This window comes from Lactuca sativa, chromosome 5 (genome assembly GCF_002870075.4).
Source record: "Lactuca sativa cultivar Salinas chromosome 5, Lsat_Salinas_v11, whole genome shotgun sequence".
Classification (NCBI taxonomy): Eukaryota; Viridiplantae; Streptophyta; class Magnoliopsida; order Asterales; family Asteraceae; genus Lactuca; species Lactuca sativa.
In genome coordinates, this window is record NC_056627.2 from 333,197,176 (window position 1) to 333,219,933 (window position 22,758).

The window sequence follows — 22,758 nt, forward strand, 5'->3', positions numbered from 1 at the left end:
TAATCTTTTATCAAGTTTAATTGAACTTATACACCTTTGCCTTAGATAGTTCATATGTGTGTCTAAACAATTAAGACTAATTGCCAAACCTCACAATTCAAATTATGGAAAGGGATACCGTAACCATAATCGAATTCGAGAATGCAATTTTACAATCACTATCTTCTTAAAATCTTTCTTAGTGAAAGCATTTCCTCACAATCATTTTCATGAAGGAGGAAATCTTATGACACTTAGATTTAATTGGTGTATTTGTTCTTATCCATGTGAATTTGTCAAAACCAAATTTTACAAATTCAAACTCATATGGATCGAACTTTCTTGATCTCGATTTCTTGCCTTTATGGTAGCACAACTGCCCACCATGTCTTCCAAGTAGTTAAGCAGCTCACCTTTTCTTATCAATGTATTTTCCATTGATCAAGGTCCTTGCCTTTTATGCATTCAAATGAGACCTCATAGAACTCATATGCATAATTAACTCAATTGGAACAGCACAGAAACAAAATAATGTCAACACGATAGGTTGTAAACCTCAATTCGTGTGCTAGTGATGATCGATTAAGGTTTATTTGATTTGTTCTTGAAACCTTTCAAGACCATTAAGACTCCCACTGACTCCTTGACATATAAGATTCTCTTGTCAATAATCATTTCTTGACAAACAAATATTCAAGAGTTAGTGTATCTTTTATTAAAACAAAACACTTCATAACTTTGGTCCTAGTTGGTCTTTGTCTTATCCAAGACATCACAACTTTCCACAATTGATGAATGTTATAAACCTTACTTTTTCACTCGATGTCACAATCTTAACTTTAAGACTTGTTATTGGAACGAAGTATGATTGACTTATTGATTTAACTATTTCTTCAATTCTTGATTCCTCTTCTTAGACATACAATTGTACTAAGACTCATTTAGAGGATCAATTTGAGATATGGTTCTTAATCATTAAGACCTATCATAAAGCATATAAGGTACTCTCCCTTCTTCTTAGAATAGAGAAACTTTTATCTTTCTGCCTACTTGATTCTTCTTATTCGTTTTGCTATTGATCTAAACCCTTTAATCAATTTAGAATTACACTTAATCTTGTAAGTATAATCATATTTACTAAACCATTAGTAAATTATGATGAATATCTTTGTTACTCTTATGGTGGACTTGATCAACACGCAACTTTGTGTGCTCGATCTCCTAGTACTTCACTTGACACTTTGTCAACGAACTAGTCTAATTTCCAAATATGAAATTTCTCATTCATCATGCAACCAAGTTGCGTGATTCCAAATTTTTGTCCAATTGAAACTTGGGCGATGAGAAACTCTCCATATTTGGTAAACTCTCGACTTTCCATAAATAACATAATAAGAACCAAATCTATTATAGAAACATTTTAACATCAATTTTTCATACACGCCATTGCAAGGATAAATAAATAAAATTTAAAATCAAAAATTCATTTTATTGCGGAAAAATTTGTCCTTACAATGCAACTCATTGAAAAACTTATGCTAATACATCTTTCTTAGCAATCTAACTCTAACTCTAAGTAGTAGCTTAAGAATCTAATCTTCGAGAAATGTGATCCAAATCCATTCCTTCATGGTTAGATTCTGCTCACTTCTTCCTTTAAGCTCCATTTCTTTTCTTCGATTCTACAAAACATCAATTGTAATCTTATCACATTATGTATTAAGAATCTAGAACAGAAGCTTAAAAGAGTTAGTTAGTGAATTTTACCTATATTAGAGCCATACGTTTCGACTCTCCCATCTCTTAGATCTCTTAGGTAAATGGGGCAGCTTCGTCTCCAATGCCCTTTCTCTTGGCAATAAAAGCAAATTCACTCTTTTGGAACATGACATGGAACTACTTTAGACATTGCCTTTCTCTTATGATCAAACTTTTCGATCATAGCATGTCTTTCGTTGCCATTGTCTATATCCATAGAGGTCTTAAATGCAGATTCACCAATCAACTTTTCTTTTCCATTGCGCCAAACCATTGCTGATTCAACAGCAATAAGCATATAGGTGAGATCTATAAGGGTCACGTCGCTGTTCATCATATAGTACTCTCTTACGAACTCACTATATGAGTTAGGAAGTGACTGAAGAACCCAATCAACATCCATTTCCTCACAGACAACGGATCCCAACATTCTTAACCTATCAATGTGTGACTTCATCCCTAGGATGTGTGCACACACCGACTTTCCTTCTTTATGTTTACTTTCCAAAAGGGCTTGAGTGATCTTGAACTTTTCAAGCCTTTGAACTTGTGGGTTAGGGAGAATAATTGGAGGAGGTAGAGGAAGTGAAACATGATTTCTTGTTCCTCGATCGAATCGTGGAATATCATCTTCATGTGATGCTACTATTTTGAATTAAATGGAATAATAAGATGCTATTGAAAGACTTATTTCTGGAAAAGTATTCATTAAACTGAATTTTACCTTTTGTGTTGTTTCATGAGAATCCTAAACCTGCAACAAAATAAGAAATTGATTGAGAAGGGAACCATTCCAACACCAGAAACGTACTATAGTTGAGTATATTTATACAAAATATGTGTTACATTTCAATTATGTAATTAAAAAATTTACAATTGCTTTAAGTGATGGAAATTATTGAGCTGCTAACCAATGTTTGTTGTGAATTTTACTGTCACTTAGGTAAGTTCATTGCAAAATATCAACAAAATATAGTCAAATAAATCAAAATAAAGCAATAGTTTTCCTAAACATGGAAGAGATGACTATGTTTTTCTTACTTGGTGATGAGATGCATGCTATAGAGAACCATGCCTCTTGAATCCCCAAGTGACTATTTTTTAATCATACTGAATAATCAAAAGGAAATATGTAAAAAGTCAAGAAGCATGTAAACCTGTAAATAAACAAATAATTTACCTGTAAAAGACCTTTTACATGGTCCGTATTGGTGATGAGATGAGCGCTATAGAGAACTGATACGTCCCAGGCTGGAGGATCAAGATTTGGTCAGGTTTATCAAAGGCGTGGCAAGAATATCTCAGTTTAGGATAATTTTGGTTATTTATGTTTAGTCTTTATCTTTTTATCTTAGTCTTTATCTAGTCTTTATCTTTCTTAGGTGGTGTTGATATCTGTTATTAGTTTTGGAGTTAGATTAGGTTTGATTGTTTGGTTGGTTAGCTGGACATTATAAATATTGTTCCTTGGGATCTTGTTGATTTTGGGATGAAATTAATAAAGACCGAGAGGTATTAGGAGTACCCTGTGACTCGAATAACAGGTTGGGTTCTCAGGTTACCTGGGATCATATTAATTGGTATCAGAGCTATTATCGGTTCTGATGACAGAAAAACTGGAGGGAAAGGGAACCAATGCCGAGAGGCTTGCTGTGCTTGAGGGGGCCGTCAATCAGGTGCTTGATGCATCTGAGGCTCATCGCTTGGAGGTGGCAACGCAGATGCAGGTGCTCACCAAAGCCGTTTCTGAGTTGACTGAAGCAATCAAGGGACCAAAAAAGAAACACAAGAATTCTTACCACAGTTCCTCTTCCGATTCAGGGGGAGTGACGATGAAGATGACGAGGGGTCTAACAACTCGGATGACAGCGCTGAGACCAAGAAAAAGAAGAAAAAGCGGGATCCATTGCTTGATTGCCAGAAACTGTAGATTCCTGTTTTTGATGGCGCTGATGTTCACGGCTGGGTTTACAAGGTTGAACGATACTTTGAAGTTCATAAATTGGGAAAGAAAGATCGTTTGTGGGCAGTGGCAATCTGCCTTAAGGGAGCACCGTTGTCGTGGTTTCGCTGGAATGATGCCAGGAAACCATTCCGTTCTTGGGGAAAGTTTAAACGAAAGCTTCTTGAAAGATTTCAAGGGTCGCGTGAGGGCAGTGTTCAGGAACAGTTCTTGGCCATCCAACAAACGGGGACGGTACGGGAATACGTGGATAGATTTGAAGGGTTTGCAGGGCAACTACACGACATTTCAGAATCGATTCAGGAGAGCACATTTATTAAAGGTTTGAAAGAAGATGTGCGTGCAGCAGTCAGGATAGCAGAACCTAATTCCTTATCTCAGGCAATCCAAATGGCCATTAAAATTGATGAAAATAGGGTTGGGGGGTTGATCAAAGTGACAAGCAACGCGTCTAGATCCGGTTTTGGCTTCCAGGGCAAGTCTAACAACTCGGCCGCTGTTGTAGTAACTAAGAAAGAGGATAACGCATCGGGGGGTTTAAGAGACTAACGGCCACTGAGGTCACTGAAAAACACGCAAGGGGTTTATGTTTTAGGTGCGATGGAAAATTTTCACCGGGACACAAATGTCCTAGTAAAACTCTACAGGTTCTCATTGTGGACGAGGACAATGCTGAGGAGGAAGAGTTGGGAAGTGAGTAGAAGGTTCATTGCGATATGGCGGAGGTGTCTCTTAATTCCGTAAGCGGTCTCACTCCACCGCGAACGATGAAGGTGAGAGGGAAGATCGGGGACAGGGAAGTTGTTGTTTTGATCGATAGCGGGGCAACCCACAATTTCTTGTCCACAGATATAGTTGACGAGCTCACCATTATCGTAACAGATTCTGGTCCAGTAGGAGTTAAGCTGGGTAATGGGTTAATAGCACGTAGCCATGGTTGCTGAAAGGATGTTCTTCTCGACTTACCGGAGGTTAGGATTGTGGAAGAATTTTTGCCTTTTGAATTGGGAGGGTTAGATGTCATATTGGGAATAAAATGGTTGCAAACGTTGGGTGACATGACGGTAAATTGGTTGGAGCTTCGTATGCAATACTGGGAAGGGGATCGGCTGGTAACTATCAGGGGTGACCCAAGCTTATCAAAAACTATAGCCTCATGTAAGACTCTTCACAAGTTAATACAACGTGAGGAGGAAGGATATTTAGTCCATCTTAAGGCAAAAGGAGTGGTGCACACTCCTGTCATGATGCCGGGGCAGGTTATGAAGATTTTGGAAGCATTTCAAGATGTTTTTGAAATGCCCAGTGGTTTACCCCCAGTGCGTAGCAAAAATCACGCGATCATTTTAAAAGAGGGTACCCCGGCCGTGAGCGTAAGACCTTATCGTTACCCGCAAGCACAGAAGAATGAAATTGAACACTTAGTCTAGGAAATGCTAGATGCTGGAATTATTCAGCCAAGTACTAGTCCTTTCTCTAGTCCCATGTTGTTGGTGAAAAAAAAGATGGAAGTTGGCATTTTTGTGTGGACTATAGAGCACTTAATAAGGCGACGGTTCTTGACAAGTTCCCAATTCCCGTGATAGAAGAGCTTTTGGATGAGTTGCATGGGTCAGTTATTTTTTCAAAGTTAGATTTAAAGTCCGGGTACCATCAAATACGGGTGAAAGAAGAAGATGTTCATAAAACTGCTTTTAGGACTCATGAGGGGCACTATGAATTTCTCGTTATGCCTTTCGGGTTGACCAACGCCCCCGCTACATTCCAGTCACTAATGAATCAGGTATTCCGACCCTTCTTGTGGCGCTTTGTACTCGTTTTCTTCGACGATATTCTCGTCTATAGCAGGTCCCGGGACGAGCATGTGCATCATTTATCTTCGGTACTACTAACATTGCGAGAGCATAAACTTTTTGCAAACCGGAAAAAATGTTCGTTTGCTCAGAATCAAATCGAGTATTTAGGGCATTTGATTTCAGCTGAGAGTGTATCGGCTGATCCCTCGAAAATTGAGGCTATGTTGGAATTGCCGGTACCGAAAACGCTCCAGGAATTACGTGGGTTTTTAGGGATAACAGGGTACTACCGCAAGTTTGTCAAGGACTATGGGAAGATTGCAGGACCACTCACGGATCAGCTCAAGAAAGATAATTTTCATTGGAATGAAGACGCTTTGCAAGCTTTTCAACAGTTAAAGTCTGTGATGACCCGTGTGCTAGTTTTAGCCTTACCGGATTTTACAAAAACTTTTGTGGTGGAAACTGATGCTTCGGGTGTTGGCGTGGGGGCGGAATTAATGCAGGATTCTCGCCCAATTGCTTATTTTAGTCAAGTTTTGGGTGCTCGGGCTCGTCTAAAATCTGTTTATGAGCGCGAATTAATGGCAATTGTTTTTTCTATCCAAAAGTGGCGACCTTACTTACTGGGGCGGAGGTTCGTGGTTCGTACGGATCAACGGAGTTTAAAATATTTGTTGGAACAACGGGTCGTGGCTGAAGACCATCAGAAGTGGCTTTCTAAACTCTTGGGGTACAGTTTTGACATCGAGTACCGCCCAGGGCGCGAGAACAACGCAGCTGATGCTTTGTCAAGAAAAAATGGGGCTGAATTGTTAGAGTTGGTATCTGGTTGCTCAGTTGATTGGGAAAGGTTGTGACGAGAGGTTGAAAATGACCCTGAATTGGTCAATCTCAGGGAATGCGTCATTTCTGGTTAACAGGTTCCGATTGGGTTTTCGGTAGACAGCAAACGACTGTTGTTTAAGGGTCGTTTAGTGTTAAATCGTAATTCTTCTTGGATTCCACGGTTATTTCATGAGTTTCATGGGAGTTCTGTGGGGGGTCACTCGGGAGTTCAAAAAACTTATTGACGGATGGCCCGGGAGCTGTTTTGGACAGGGATGAAGGGTGATATATCGCGCATGGTGGCAGAGTGTGATGTCTGCCAACGGCAGAAATACTCTACCTTGGCACCGAGTGGGTTGTTGCAGCTCCTTGAATTACCTAATAAAGTTTGGTCTGAAGTTACCATGGATTTTATTGATGGCTTACCTAAGTCGGATGGGTTTTCTGTTATATTTGTGATCGTTGATAGGCTGAGTAAATATGCCCATTTTGTTCCTCTGAAACATCCATATACTGCTCTTACAGTTGCGTCGGCATTTTTAAGGGAGGTGGTCCGGTTGCATGGTATTCCGGACTCCATTGTTTCGGATCGAGATAGAGTTTTCTTAAGCTTGTTTTGGCGGGAGCTTTTTCGGTTGCAGGGCACCAAACTTAAGCGAAGCACGGCTTACCACCCGCAAACGGATGGCCATACCGAGGTGGTAAATAGTTGTTTAGAAACCTATCTTCGTTGTTTTGTGTCAGATTCGCCTAAAAAATGGGCAAGGTGGCTGTCTTGGGCGGAGTTCTGGTACAATTCCTCTTTTCACACTTCCACCAACACCACTCCTTTTCGGATTCTCTATGGTCGGGATCCTCCCCATTTGGTTTATTATGGCAGTTAGCGTACTTCTGTGGGTTCTGTGGAGGCGTATTTGGAAGAGCGGGATGCCGTACTGAAAGAGTTGAAGAGGTTTTGTTATGTGCTCAACAACTGATGAAGGCTAAGGCGGACAAACATCGCAAGGATGAAGAGTTTGCTGTTGGAGATCGAGTTTTTCTCAAGCTCCAGCCATATAGGCAGCATTCAGTGGCATGAAGGGTGAATGAAAAGTTGTCTCCCCGTTACTTTTGTCCTTTTGAGGTGTTGGAAAGGGTGGGTCGTGTGGCTTATCGTTTGCTACTTCCTGATTCCTCAAAAATTCATGATGTTTTCCACATTTCTCAATTGAAGAAAGCTATCGGGAATCGGAAGGTTCTTCCTCAGCTGCCTGCTACCTTGACTGCTGATATGGAAGTTTTGTTGCAACCAGAGCAGGTGGAGGGCCTTCGTGATGGGGTTTCAGGCCATGAGGTTTTAATACGGTGGAAGGATTTACCGACTTATGAGGCGACGTGGGAGCTGTTTGACGATATGATGCAGCAGTTTCCTGCTTTCCACCTTGAGGACAAGGTGTCTGTTTGGGAGGGGAGTAATGATACATCCCAGGCTGGAGGATCAAGATTTGGTCAGGTTTATCAAAGTCGTGGCAAGAATATCTCACTTTAGGATAATTTTGGTTATTTATGTTTAGTCTTTATCTAGTCTTTATCTTTCTTAGGTGGTGTCGATATCTGTTCTTAGTTTTGGAGTCAGATTAGGTTTGATTTTTTGGTTGGTTAGCTGGACATTATAAATATTGTTCATTGGGATCTTGTTGATTTTGGGATGAAATTAATAAAGACCGAGAGGTATTAGGAGTACCCTGTGACTCGAATAACAGGTTGGGTTCTCAGGTTACCTGGGATCATATTAAGAACTATGCCTCTTAAATCCCCAAGTGACTGCTTTTTGATCCTATTGAAAAATCAAAAGGAATATGTAAAAAGTTATTTACCTGTAAATGACCTATGGTCTGTTTTGGGGTTCTTTTTTCCTATGATGATCGAGTATTACTTGAAACTCCAAACCAAATAGTTAAAAGTTGAAATTGAATGAAATTAAAAGAAAATGAAACACAAAGGAGTAGTGGGCGTCGACCTCATGGGTCGATTGTCTCTTCAAGTCTCTGAGTATCGCCTTCCGTGTTGGGGTTTTTTTTATAGCTTTTTTTACTATGTGAAAGTGTGTACCCTTTATAACCTTTACATACAACAGTCTTTGTCAGCCAGCTAGTGTGTCACTGCTTATGATTTTAGATTAAGTATCGGTGACGACGTACATTTTCATACCGAATACGCTGCAGCTGAGGTTGAAGAAGGGGTAGAAAATATATGAAAAAGGAAAGCGCTTTCTATCATCATAAATAGAAAGTCATAAAAAAAGAACATTAATAGGTTATCCAAAAATTTAATGGAACTTGTAATGTGTAATACAACGCTCCAATCAACCTTGTAGCTTTTTGTAGACAAAAATAACAATACCGACCACATTTTGAAACCTCCAAAAGCAAGGAATACAAAAAAAAGGAGCAATACCGTCTCATTGGTTGCTCTTGCCCTACATTTCTCATCATCTAAACCATAAAATAGGTCTTACATTAGAATATAATCAAACAAAAATGTATATGATAATGATGAAATTGAAAAGAAAAAAGAACTTCATCAAATTTGAGTTATCTCTTCATGAACCCAACAGTACAAAATCTCACTTACTGCACACTCCTTTTGCAGTGATGTTTGTCTTCCTATTGAAAGTTAAAGTTGTCAAATTCGAAAGACCTGGAAAAAAATTAAGATAATTACAACTCTTGTTTCCTTCAAAATAAATAAATAATCAACATCGATAATAATGTAATGATCATTAAAAACTCATATTAGATAGTAGCAGGGGAGGATTTAACTTGTGCGGTGGTGGGAGAAGACCTGAATCACAGACGACACACTATAATCTTCAGGGAGCAAGCGAAACATGTAGATTACACCAATTCACAGGTTGAGTTGGCCCCAACTTCACATATTGCTTCCAAACTCCTGGTTCCTGATCAACATTGCATTTACCACAAATAATATCTCCTCTTCCTTCACAATCTGTCATCCAACCAAAATTGGATTTAAAAAAAAACCAACACTAAAAACATATAAATCATGATATTTGATGGGTTATTTATTACCTGAGCATTTTTTGATGGATTCTGAATGGGGGATTTGGGCACGGGATTCTTTTTGATGAGTGAATAGAACTGGGAATTCTGACCTTAAATCCAGTTCCAAAACACCAAGTTCAGGGCCTTTATCTTTTCCATCAATGTTGTTGTTTCCATGATATGGTTCTGTTTCAGTGATGACTTCTCTTTCTTCAACAAAAGTTTCAAGGGCTCCAACATAGACATTGCAGTCTTCAACATAATGGATCTTCCATGTTCGAGCAGGCCTGCTTCCCCAACAGCATCGGTGGCTAACATGGTCAATCAGTAACTCACGTATCTCAACCTCATCCAAGATTTGTATGTATACATATAATCTCATAGAATTATGTTTAAAGTTATGTGAATTAAGGATCAAATTATATCACAGAAGCAAACAGGGTAGACTGTATACCTATGAGCTTGATATTCAGTTTGACCATATTGTCCTCCATAGCCACCTTGGTATGGAAACGGTTGCTCTGCAACAAAAGTGGATAATTTTAAATGTGGGTGTCATTGGTCCTTATTAAGTAAGAGATAGTTGATAAAAATTATGTGGAACGGACTTTAATGATCAACTAAGCAAATAAAGTTCAGGTTTTGAGACAATCCACATTAATTTCAGGTATGGTAGTAAGAAGCAAGAAAGATAAGGAATTATTCTTGAAAGCAAGGTGGTTTAAATGTTTAATATATCTGAAAAGTTCATAGAAAGCGAACGATGGGTTCCATAAAAGATGATAGAAGAAAAAGTTGGAGTGACATCATAAAAAGAAGTTTAGAAACACTTTTTTAGGTGGACGGTTCATCTCTTAAAAGAGCTTATTTGTGTTCTTTTTGGAAGGATTTAGCTTCTTTTACTGTTGGGTTCCAATTTAGATCCAATCCACATAAATCTTTTTCCTAAATGTTTTAAGTTTGGCTATGAAAAAGGGCATCTCTAACTCAGATACGAAATTACAGCAATATTCAGCTACAAATGATGAGACACAAGTTCCTACGATCATCATATAAGGCAGACACGTATCTGCTTTGACAATCTAAGATAATCGTTGAAGTTGAAACACATACATGATGTAAACTGGATAAAATTCTAAAGCATTTGACATATACTGTACCGGGAATATAAGGGGGAGGCTCTGGAGAACTCATCAAGGGGGCATGTAGAGAAGCAGGGTAACGATCAGAACCGGTAGCAGCCGATCAAATTTTGTTCCCCCAAACACTTAAAAAACCCTAGGAGATGAAATGAGACAATGAAATGGAAAATCGAAGAAGCATCCGATAAACAATAACAATGAAGATTAGTAGATTAGTAGCTTACCAATGCAGAAACTCGTAAATCGAATGATGTCGGTGGAGATGAAAGGAGCTGGGGTAATACCCCCAAATTCGCCAGGACCGCGCTTCCGACCACCATCACTGGCAATCGATATTGTGACACCATCACCAGAAACAGTCGAATGACACTTCTTTCTGTCTCCCTCTTCGATGTCCTGCAATCTCTCTATGTCGGTCTATTCCAGTTGCGGGTACAACGAGATCAAAGCCGTTGGAGGCGGTAGAAAAACTCACAAACTTGATTATTCAAGGATAATGTTAATATGTAACATTATCCTTACATATGTTGATTATTAAGGGCTCAAGAGTTCCATGAGCACCGATGTGACTTCCATCAACCTGAGACATGGCCCAAAATCACAATACCTTACAAACAAATGTATATAGATAATTCCAAGAACAATTATTAAAGAAAAATTAAACGAATGGAACCTGCAATTTTCACACAATCTTAAACAACAAACTTACTCACGGTCACCTAAAAACACAGTTAAGTAAAACCCCTATTTCTCTCTTTTTGAATCAACTGGCTTGATAAGAAATTGCAGAAGAGGGGAGCGGTGGTAACATGGCCATCGGTGTTAGAGACAGGGCACCTACCCTCCCTCTCATCCGCCTGACTACTTCCTCCGCCAATCGACTACTGTGAGGCGGTGTAGATGGGTGTCAATGAAGGATAGAGGAAGCCGATAAGATTAGCTACCGGAATTCCAAAGCATGACAGCGGAAGTGAGATGAAGCGGTGGAGGTCAGAACGGAAGCAAGGAAAAACATACTTGGAGCAAGTTGAAAAACGGATCAGTCTGGATCGGTGGTGAAGATAGAACCGAGAAGCGGTGAATACGAAGAGTGAGAACGGAAGGGTAATTCAAAGTACCGGAAGGATAAGACGATGAAATCAAGGCGGTGACCCTGCTGACACTGATCCTAATATGATTGGGTTACAGGGGCGGTGACTGCAGATAGAAGTTCAAAAAATGGTCAAAAAGACCCCCGAAAAAAAAAGGCATAAAAAAGTCCGAAGATGACAAAACAGCATAAACAGAAGGACCATTTCTGACAAATTAACCAATTCCTACGCAAATAATTGAGGGACCATTTATGTCAATCCTTTAGCCACTCTACCTAGCTAAGGTAGACAATTTTAATAATAATAATAATAATAATAAATAAATAAATAAATAAAAACTAATTGGACCATATTGCACTTCTTTAATCGTGACACAAAAACTATAAAAATATATAGTGACAGATTACACACCACCCTTATCTTCCACCATCAAAATTTTGTTTTGACCACAAACTAAATATTAGTCGCTTAGAGGAAAATTTTATTTTTTACATTTGCATCTTTTATATATATATATATATATATATATATATATATATATATATATATATATATATATATATATATATATATATATATATATATATATATTTCAATTGATGCTTCAAAGATGTTTACTATCATCGGTTTTCTAACAAAATGGTAGTGTTTTATGTCCTTAATGTACTTCGATTTTGGTAAGTCTTTAAAAAATTTACAATTTTGCTTATGCATTTTTGAAATGTTTTTTGGATTAAGTATAGAAATTCTTTGTTTCAATGTTTATGCTCTAAAATAACTATCATTTTTGTTGGTCTACTTGTTATATTACATTGGGTTTAAACAAAAAAGTTTATATTTAAAGGGTGTTTGGGATTACTTTTGAGATGATTTTTGGTTTTTAACTTTTCTAAAAAATAAAAAGATGTTTGGGAGATAAAGTTTTTTTTAAAATAACTTTTATAAAAAAAGATAGGTTTTCAATAGTCAGGAAAATGTGACTTTTAGCCTTTTAAAGCTAAATTACACCAAAAAGTTAAGAAATACAACTCAAACACTTTTTAAAAACAATTTTTTTTCTTTTGCCTTCTCAAAAGCTAAATCCAAGAAGAACTTAAAAATAATAAATAAATAAATAAATAAATAAAATAAAATATAAAAACTTTTAAGCTCAAAAAGTAATCTCAAACACTCCCTGTGCCTCCAAAGTCTACCACTTTAGACATTTGTTTCGAATATGTTCTTCAAATTTTAGATTCCAAAATGTATCATGTCAATGTTTCTCCTTCAAAGTAACATCATATATGGTTCTCAACTTGTTAAAAGTCTATTCCTAAAAAAGGGCATGTGTGGGAAGTATGTTCAAACGTTTAATAGAGTTCTTTTTTATAAGTGGAAATGACGATTTTTCCAAATAAAAACACAATATGGGTAGGCATGATAAAGGAGAGTTATGGTCAAAATAGTTGCTTAAATTCACCTATTCGAAGTGGTCATGGTTCCTTGGTGGAGGTGGAAATTCTTAGATCGGCAAACTGCCTTCAGGACCAAGATGGTAATCTTAATTCTTATCGTTCAAGAATAGCGCTGTAAACGAACCGAACAAACACGAACGTGGCTTGTTTATATTCGTTTGTTTAAGTTAGCCGAACAAATGAACGAACATGAATAAATAAACGAACGAGTTTTCTTGTTTATGTTCGTTCGTTTAACAAATTGCATTGTTCATTTTTGTTCGTGAACATGCTAAACGAACGATCATAAATGAACAAAGATAAACAAACATAATTCAAACATATATGAACATAAATAAACATATAATATGGTAATGTAATCAAATACAGTTAAGTATATATGAATATTATTAAAAGAACTTATATGAACGAACATAAGCAAGTGTAAACGAACAACATAAACAAACGTTTGCGAACATAATTGAACGAACAAGATCATTGTTCATGTTTGTTCGTTTAACTAAATGAACGAGAATTTGTGTTCATATTCGTTCATTTATTAAATAAACGAATATAAACGAACTTCCCGCCGAATGGTTCACGAACAGTTCACTGAACGTTTGGTTCGTTTACAGCCCTATTCAAGAAGGATTGGGGATGGCAAAAAAACTTGGTTTTAGGAAGATATGTGGATCAAAGACAATACTTATCGGTAAACTGCCTTCAGGACCAAGATGATAATCTTAATACTTATCGTTCAAGAAGGATTGGGGATGGCAAAAAAATTCGGTTTTACGAAGATATATGGATCAAAGACAATACTTAAAAAAAAAATTCCCAATGATTTTTAGGTTATAGCTTAACTGCGTAGGTGCCGAAGAGGATCCCAATGGTGATGATAGGTAGTTGGTTGCCGAAGAGGATCCCAATGGTGATGATAGGTAGTTGGTTGTGTCGGGAGCCTTGTGGTGATGATGAGTCATTGTAATGGGTTTCTATGCATTTCTTTAAAAAAATGGAGACGGAGTGTCAAGTTTTTCGATAGGTTAAAAGATAAAGAGCACTTATTGCTGGATGTAGGGTTCTTTATGATGGAGGTTAGGTGGAGATGGGAGATTACTCGGTTCCTTCAAATAAGGTATTATTGATAAAGAAAACACTCTAATTGTAGGTGTTAAACCAACCGGATGAACATTTTGATCACGGTTAATGTTTTCCTTTGAAAAATGTTACTCAATAAATTATTAAAAATGTCGAATCTTTTGATCATGGTTAATGTTTTCATTTGAAAAATGTTACTCAATAAATTACCAACAGTGTCGATTCCGGATAAAATAGGTTTAGATGTGGATACGACTCTTTGAGATATTTGCAATGAAAAAAGAGAAAAGTATGAATCACATCTTCAAATAATGCTCGATGACGATATTTGGAGTCAAATTTCTAGGCGGTGGGATTTAGATATAAACATTATATATACCTCCATTAGTTGGATAATCTAAGGGTCTTGAAGCATCTGTGTCGATAATGTCATTAGTACAACTTGTTGGAGAATTTGGAAATTTCTTAACGAAATGATTTTTGGAGTAGTGAAGCCAAAGAAAGTGAGGTTATTTCATTACATTGTCTCTCACTCTTTCTTTTGGTTGTCTACTAAGAATGCTAAATTGAAATTAAATTGGGTAGGTTCTTTACAAGGGTTGTGTTTGACAAAAGTAATTGTTAGCTGAAAGCGGGAAGCTGTAACTTTTATTTGTTATATGAATGTTTGGCAAAAATAGTTGGAAGCTTTTAAAATATATAAAATTACATAAAAGGACAACTGATTAAATATATATATATATATATATATATATATATATATATATATATATATATATATATATATATATATATATATATATATATATATATATATAAGGGTAATTATGAAAATTGATTTCAAAAGCTCAGTAGCATTTTTCTAAACGCTACATGGTGTAGCTTTTAGATTTGGAGTGTTTTGTTTAAACTAAAAGTTAAACGCTCATACTATCAAACGAAACTTTTTGTTTAAACTAGAGCATTTTGTCAAAAGCTAAAATTTAGAAACTCTCAAATGCTTTAAAAAACTCTGTGTCAAATACGTCCAAGATCGTATTAACATTTTTTAATCTTTGCTAGCTCATTGCTTGTATTTTTATAATATACTTTTGTTCCAAGAAACATTATAATCATGAATGATATCATTTTGGAAAACAGTTTTAAAAATCTTCTTGGAATTTCAGAGTTAAAAATCATGCATGTTAACTCGCATGTTCTTTTGTTGTAGTGATACATGCTAGTAATATTCGAAGAAGAAATCTAAAAAAAATCGCCGCTTACAAAGAAATAAAGGCATTAATTACACATTTCCTGCCGATCAATCAATAATTGTTTCGTTAAATTTTTAGTGCAAAATCTAGTTAACGGTTTGTCTTTACTCTTTAAGTATACTATATTTCGTTATATTAAAATGAAATTAATTGTGTTTGTTTTTTCATAGGTACATGTGTCGAATTATGTATTTTTTAAATGACGGGTATGATATCTGAAGTACGATAACAAAAGATAACAAAAACGTAAAATACGCAAACGTAAACATTAAATTCGATGATCCATATATCTATCCTAATAAATGAAGATCATTTTGCCAAATGTCATCTTCTCATTAAATTTGCCACATGTAATTTTATAAATTTTTTGATTAAATTTAAATCCACATGTCATTTTGTGGTTTTTTTGAATTAAAATCAATTAATATGTCACATAATACTAAATTTATATATGTAAAGTATTAAATATATTTAATGTGATAATAAATGCAAAGAATCTTAAAAAATATATAAAATATATTAAAATACATTGAATATGATAATAAATTTAATGAATATGACAACACAATCAATGATATTATGGATGATCTTTTAAATAGTGATTTTATTTATTAATTAGTTGAATATGTCTTTTTATTTTGAAATTTTATTTTAAAAAATTCTTAATATTTAAACTTTGATATGTTTTTTTTAATCAATCCGTGTAATACACGGGTTTCACACCTAGTTTTGTTACATATTGCAATAGATTTTGAACAGATTTGAAAATTTTAGAAAGTTTAACGGAGACAACGATTTTTTACGATCAATAAATATTTTCCTAATTCTGATATCATTTTCAATTTGGTTCACCACTTGAAAAAGTTGAGGTCTTCTTTATATTAGCATTTGATATCCATTTTGTCCATAATCTTTATTTCATTCTTAATATTAATAACTTATTTATTCATTTTGGATCTCTTCTACGAGAGCGGATCTATGCGTCCTAATTTCATAAGGCTTTCTGAGTCCCTTTCTTGGGCTTTTTCACAGCTTTGCATAGCTTCGAATATATAATCAGGCATTATTAGTGGAAGTAGCCCATCATGATAAAAATCCAAATGAACAGGGTCGACAATGTAAAATGCGTTAAATATTGCATTCTTCATCTTTAGAGTGATAACTGCCTTTATCGATAATGCAGGAGCTTGTAATAATTTTCTTTTCTTCTACTTCTAAGATGGCTTAGCAGACATTTTTTTTATAACAAAAAGAGTAAACTAAATTACTATGTTTATATTTCGTGTGAATCATGCTTTAGTTTTAACATATTTATATAGGAGTTTACATAACATGCTAGATGTGAATTCATAAAAAGCTCACTTAGGTGGGGGTTGAGGGGATTCATAAATGTCAATGTTAGGTGGGGTTGAACTGTAACACCCGTAGATCCGAGCTAGTCAATTTAGAGATAATAGAGGTCGAAAACGATTTTTCGACAAAAGATTATTTAGAATAAATAATCTTAACTAAGTTGTAGAATACGTCTCAAGGGTTCCGTACATATAAAGAACGCCGAAATCCGAGTTATAACGAAGAAGTTATGGTTCGTCAAAGTTTTACGGCAAAACCGACACGACACCGGGAGACGTAAATAGTGAATTTACGATGACAGACTTTTTAGCCTTAGAAATATAAACAAAAGTTTTATTATACGTTAAACCAAGAACATACAAATAAAGAACGCCCAAATCTTATTTCGTATAAGTAAGTTATGAATTTTCTAAGATTTGGCTTAGCAATGCACAACCCGAAACTTGAATTTTAGATGGAGCGGTTTGTGGCCTACGCGACCTAAATGAGAATTGAATATCTAATTAATAGGAACTCAACGGTAAAAAGACAGACGAAAACAGAGTCCGTATGTAGAAGTTATGAATTTTACGCGGACATTTAACAGTATAATCTCCTCGTACTGTTAAATTTAAGATCGGTCGAGAACTAGCCGACAGAGTCAAAATGAAAGTTGTAGATCTTATTTTTACCTACGCGTGGATATAAAGAACGTCAAAAACGGATGTCGTATGTGAAAGTTACGGATTTTAGAAGTCAGAAGTGTGCTGTACGAAAATGGGTGATGTGGCACAATCTTGGCCATTGCTTTCTCACCAAGTCTTTCCACTAGATGGTGATATGTGGCACCAAGTTCAGCCATTTTTCACCCTATAAATAGAATCCCTTCCACCCTCATTTTTTCACACCTTTCTCATTCTTTCTTCTCTTTACTCTATCTCTAGAACCTCTCTCTAGCCCTGAAACCCCCCGAAAAGCCTAGGGAACCTCCCTAGCACGAGGCGGAAGCCCCGGAGTGCTCGATGGCTTCAAGAAGAAGAGCTTTTCGGCTCGGGAACGCTGCTCCAAGCAAATCCCGGTTTTCTATAAAACCCGCTGTAAGTGAGCTACGCCTACGCTATTTTTAATATAGCTTTTATTTAACTATAGTAACGTTATTAGGAACTTATAACAAGTACTTGGGCTATTATTATGGGTTATATAAGTATTTTTTAACGCTTATATAATAATAATAATAGCTAGACTATTAATTAGTCTCGACGAATAATAAACTAAACTCTTAATGGTAATAATACTAGGTTTCGTCGAAGGAAATTATTTTTAAGAAGCGAAGCGCTGTCTGAGTTCGGAATCACCACCTTTTCAAGTGAGTGCATGGTCCCTTTCATCTTACACATAGATATGAAGTATTTTATATAAATTACGTGTTATGTGTGCATATTATCTGTATACTTGCTATTTTATGTTGGATGAACGATTTTATACAAGTTTTATATGATTAAAACTGTATATGTATTTATATCTACATAATATGTTGGGTAAAACATGGGTAGATGAAATATGAGTTGATAAATGATATAGACCATGAGGTAAGGGTGAGAGGTGGACGATGTGAGAAGCCTTGTTCCCAAATGTTGGCCCCGTCATCTAGCAGAGTATGCATGACAACCACGAACTATTCTAGACAGTCCAGTGGAACACTAGCAGGCTCGCAACCTGTAGGTGTTGTAAACGATGTGTTCACCGGTGTACTCTAAATACCCATTGACATGTATTGCGAGTGGACTCTCGAAAATGATACTATCAATAAACGAGATAACCCTAGCAGCTGTGCTCGAAGGACAATACTGGCAACTGCGCCTCACATAGAATGTCACAATTCTGGCAGTTGCGCCTAAGTGATAGAACTAGCAGCTGTGCTTGACATTTGTGTCATTGACAACGATGGACTTCGTACCTATTCCTTAGGATAATCCTTAGGAATGAATGAATGAGAAATAGCTGATTCTTAGGGTAGATCCTTAAGAGTAAAGAAGATAATGGGGATGGGTAATTGCGTTAATTGTTTGATGATTAAACATAATAATTATATTATTGTGGGTTGAAAACCCTATGTACTCACCAGGTTTCCCAACCTGACCCACTCAGTTTATTTATATCACAGGTGTTGATATGAAGTCACATTACACTGAGAGATTAAGGAGATATAAATCACTAGTGATAATGAATGTAAGTTCTGTTTATGCTTATGTTTCTGTATTGACGATGACATCCCAAATATTTTAAAATGAATAAAAATACTTTTCTTCAGAAATGCTTTGATAACGTATTTATCATGTTTTACTAGGAACAAATTCCACAACACTTTTATTAAAAGAGGTACTCTGATTTTTATAAAGCATAAACAAAATCGGTGTTTTCTGGCCGCGAAATTGGGGATGTCACATGAACAGATTTATAAATTCCAATGTTGGGTAGGAGAGGTAGGTGGATTCATAAATTCCAATGTTAGGTGGGAGGGGTAGGTGGAGTCATAATAGAGTGTTAGGTGGAAGAGTCATGATGGATTCATAATAACAGTGTTAGCTGTGAGAGTTGAAGTACAAAACGTAAAATCGATAACATAAACATAAAACTCAATCACATAAAAAGTAAATAATCATGATTGTATTGACATATAAAGTATATAATTTGATTAATAAACATAAAATGCAAATGATTTCCTTGGTGTTATTTCAGTGGACTTAATGACCATCACTTCACTTCACTGAGCATTTCCCATTCATACGGAGTTGGAGAAAGATGCATCACTACAATTATGTATGTAAATTGATAAACCACATACATGAATATAAAATTAACAAAATAGTACAAATGTATAAACCCTAATGATTATAGGACCATTATCACATCACTGCAAGATATACTAGAGCGTTGCCATTTTCAATATGTACTACTGATATCACATAGATTGACAACATAATTATTCATGTAATTATGTACTTAAAACATGTTGTTCTCGATAGGGTATACCTTGTAAGGTCTGTACTTGACCATCTTCCTTCGAACTACCATTTATACATAAAGAGTGATTTCATAATAAAGTCTTGTTGCAAAAGATATTAGAAGTGTCCTCATACAATGCTAAAAGGTAGTTATATGTCGATGTTTATATATTTACCTTTTTAATCACAATCTTGAAAATACCAATATTGCATTAAGAAATAGAAAACCTCAATGAGCATTGATACATTTCATTTTTCTATCGGTAACGTGTACATGGCATCAACTATATCAAATGTCATTATATTATAAGGATCGCTATGAAAAGACACGATTTCCCTATCATAATCATTTTTGTCAAGCCATTCATGTTGACTTTTAATTACATGCTAAAGCCTAGCCGAAATCTCTTCAAAATAAGACGGTGTATATGTTTTGCACATCTTATGTTGCAAACTTTCCATTGTTCAGTTTTTTCGGTCCTAGCTCGCAAGTTCATAATCAATTTCTGATAACAAGTCTTGTGATATGCATTTGATAAGTCATGTATAATGGTCATGTAAGTAAACTTAGCCACATCACATATTATGGTTAGTTCCTCAAACTCCCAAAGGCATTCCTTTACCCTTATTAAAAACTAGTACCACAATTCCTAACTCTCTGTTTTGCCTACTTTGTAGGTTGGGGGCAGGATTTAGTGGTGTATGTCGATGGAAATTGTTCAAAACATATTATCTTAGTAGTTACATTTGGGGGTCGATGGCTATGAAGATCAATGATCACATGCAGTTTAGAAACATCTTAATCCATAAATTAATGGATCATCGGTCACAACAATATAAATCAAACTAGTGTTGTATTAAAAATGAATCTTACCACGCAACCTAATGCCACAAATAAGAACTCAACCAATTAAATTCCTCTTTCTTGACATGGTTAGTTGTTCTGGATTGGCGTTTTCTAGAATATAATAATATACTGAGAAGCTAGAAAAAATTTATTCTTGGGTTCAGTTAGATAAAATCATTACAAACAAAAAAAAAATTAGTTAGAGTATGGCGCTTGAGAAAATTTTGCCAAAATCTTAACCAGTTAATATGGTTCTACTTGGTTAAAGTGGTTACAAAAATTCTTATAATAAGGCTTTCTATGGTTCTTCATGATGTCATTGGGATCGAGAAATATGTGTTTCTTAAAGGGAATTATATTTTTGGATGGGCCTTTGATGGTTAACGAGCATGTTTCTTGGTTCAAAAATAAGAAAAGGAAACTCGTGATATTTAAAGTGGATTTTGAGAAGGCATATGTGTTGATTAGTTGGGAATATTTGGATAAAGTTATGGGTTCTTGGGTTTTGGAAACATGTGGAGATCTTGGATTAGAGGTATGTTAAAAAATGCTCCATCTTCAGTTCTTATAAATAGAAATCTGTCTGATGAATTCTAGTTATTTAGAGGGTTGAGGCAAGGAGACCCTGTCTCTCCTTTTCTGTTCATTATTTCTATGGAAGGTCTTCATATAACAATGGAGGATGTTGTGGCTGAGGGTATGTTTTGGGGAATTACTTTGTATTCTAGTAATTTGATGATTTCTCACCTTTTCTATGCGGATGATGCTTAGTTTTTGGGTGATTGGAATAAGCAAAATATTAAGAATCTTATTCGCGTTCTTTGATGCTTTTTTATGGTTTCGGGTTTAGGATTAATCTTCTTAAATTAAATTTTTTGAGTGTTGGGGTGGCTCAGTCTTAGGTTGCCTCTTTGGATTACATTATTAGGTGTTCTATGGACCAGATCTAATCTTTGGAGCTCTTGAAATCGACGATAACAACTTAATCCCTTAAGCTGTTGGAATCTCAGCTCCCACGGCGTGGTCACGGGTCGCCACGGTGTGGTGACTAGGAATTTTCTGTCTATTTGATCACATGAGGACCACGATGTGGCCATGGAAGGCCACGACATGGCGGTTAACTAAAGTCAACATTGTCCGTTGACTTTTAGTATAGGTTGACTTTTGGTTAAATTTCTATTTTTGGAAGGTAGACTTAGGGTTTACCTTGTGTGGATTCTTAGGGGGTGTTTAACACCCATCTTTGGCAGAGAGATCTGTTAGCTATTGTCGGTGCGACATTGAGTTGGGTTTTAGTTGGCTTTTTTATTAAGGTGAGTTTTCCTCACTGTACTTGTGGGTCGAAGGCACCAATGCCGGGCCACTGGATTATGTATCCCGATATATAGGATGATGCTATGCCGGATATAAGTTAGACTGTTATATCTGTATGATTATCTGTATTTTTTGGCTATTGAATGTTAATGTATATGCTGACATGTTATTGTTATTATTGGGTTGATGCGGTCCTGCATTGTGTTGAAGGCCAATATACCCGGGGCGGTCCGGAAAGACTATAGGCCCTACGAAGCGTTCCAGTCAGGCCGAAGGCCAGGAGAGCGGTCCAGATAGGTTGTAGGCCCAGTGAGGCGGTCCAGTTAGGCTGAAGGCTCGAAGAGCAGTCTAGATAGGTTATAGTGATAGGTTGTATACAAAAGAACAATCTTATGTGCTCATACAAAACCCTAAAGCTTGGATCTAGGCTTCTCTATTGTACATGCAATTCATCCAATACTTGGAAACCCTAATCTAGCATACATTGAAAAATGAAAAACTATAATGAACTAGTTTAGATGATACATTTCAATAGTTGCAAGAATCATTTGATCTTCAATAAGCTTAGTGTCACAAGTGTAACACCTCTAATGGATCACAAACACCACAAGCAAGAGGATGATGTTTAGGAGAGAGGATGAGAGGCAAAAGTCAGCTCTAAGCTTCCAAGGGATCAAGTGGCTGATTTTGGTAGCCCTAGGGGTCCTTATATACTTGAGCTTCTAGGGTTTCAGTCAAAACCCTAATTGGATGACTTAGGCCCTAAGTAACTTGAGAACCTTCTGGAATAAGGCCTCCTTGGACGAATTTAAGATGGACTCCTCCTTAATTTCATCCATGCCCTAATCCCTAAGGATTCACAACCCAATATC

The 22,758-nt window shown here is 36.1% G+C and overlaps 1 protein-coding gene across 8 annotated transcripts; it reads right to left on the minus strand.

The window, feature by feature from the left end:
• Window positions 1-8,612: 8,612 nt before the first annotated feature.
• LOC111909005 (uncharacterized) lies at window positions 8,613-11,717 on the minus strand. 8 transcript variants are annotated; one of them, XR_002856049.3, is made up of 7 exons: window positions 10,735-11,715; window positions 10,529-10,646; window positions 9,823-9,889; window positions 9,396-9,679; window positions 9,148-9,312; window positions 8,938-9,003; window positions 8,613-8,798 (listed from the first exon to the last, which is right to left on the minus strand). XR_002856049.3 is itself a non-coding variant. In XM_023904812.3 (6 exons), exons 2-5 carry the CDS (start codon window positions 10,560-10,562, stop codon window positions 9,176-9,178), a joined length of 522 nt encoding a protein of 173 aa, XP_023760580.1. In that variant the 5' UTR covers window positions 10,563-10,646; window positions 10,735-11,714; the 3' UTR covers window positions 8,613-9,003; window positions 9,148-9,175. The 8 variants fall into 8 exon arrangements, 1 of the variants encoding a protein (XP_023760580.1); XR_006183531.2 differs by having other exon boundaries at window positions 8,613-9,003; window positions 9,126-9,312; window positions 10,735-11,090; window positions 11,224-11,714; XR_002856045.3 differs by having other exon boundaries at window positions 8,613-9,003; window positions 9,126-9,312; window positions 10,735-11,090; window positions 11,220-11,714.
• Window positions 11,718-22,758: the final 11,041 nt, after the last annotated feature.

What these genes read in the sequence shown, in the direction of transcription:
- LOC111909005 (XM_023904812.3), bottom strand. Translation starts at nt 10,562, where the DNA reads ATGAGTTCTCCAGAGCCTCCCCCTTATATTCCCG. An exon ending in ACTGAATATCAAGCTCATAG is followed by an intron (nt 9,680 to 9,822) that starts GTATACAGTCTA and finishes TGACCATGTTAG; the next exon opens with CCACCGATGCTGTTGGGGAA. An exon ending in ATCCATCAAAAAATGCTCAG is followed by an intron (nt 9,313 to 9,395) that starts GTAATAAATAAC and finishes GTTGGATGACAG; the next exon opens with ATTGTGAAGGAAGAGGAGAT.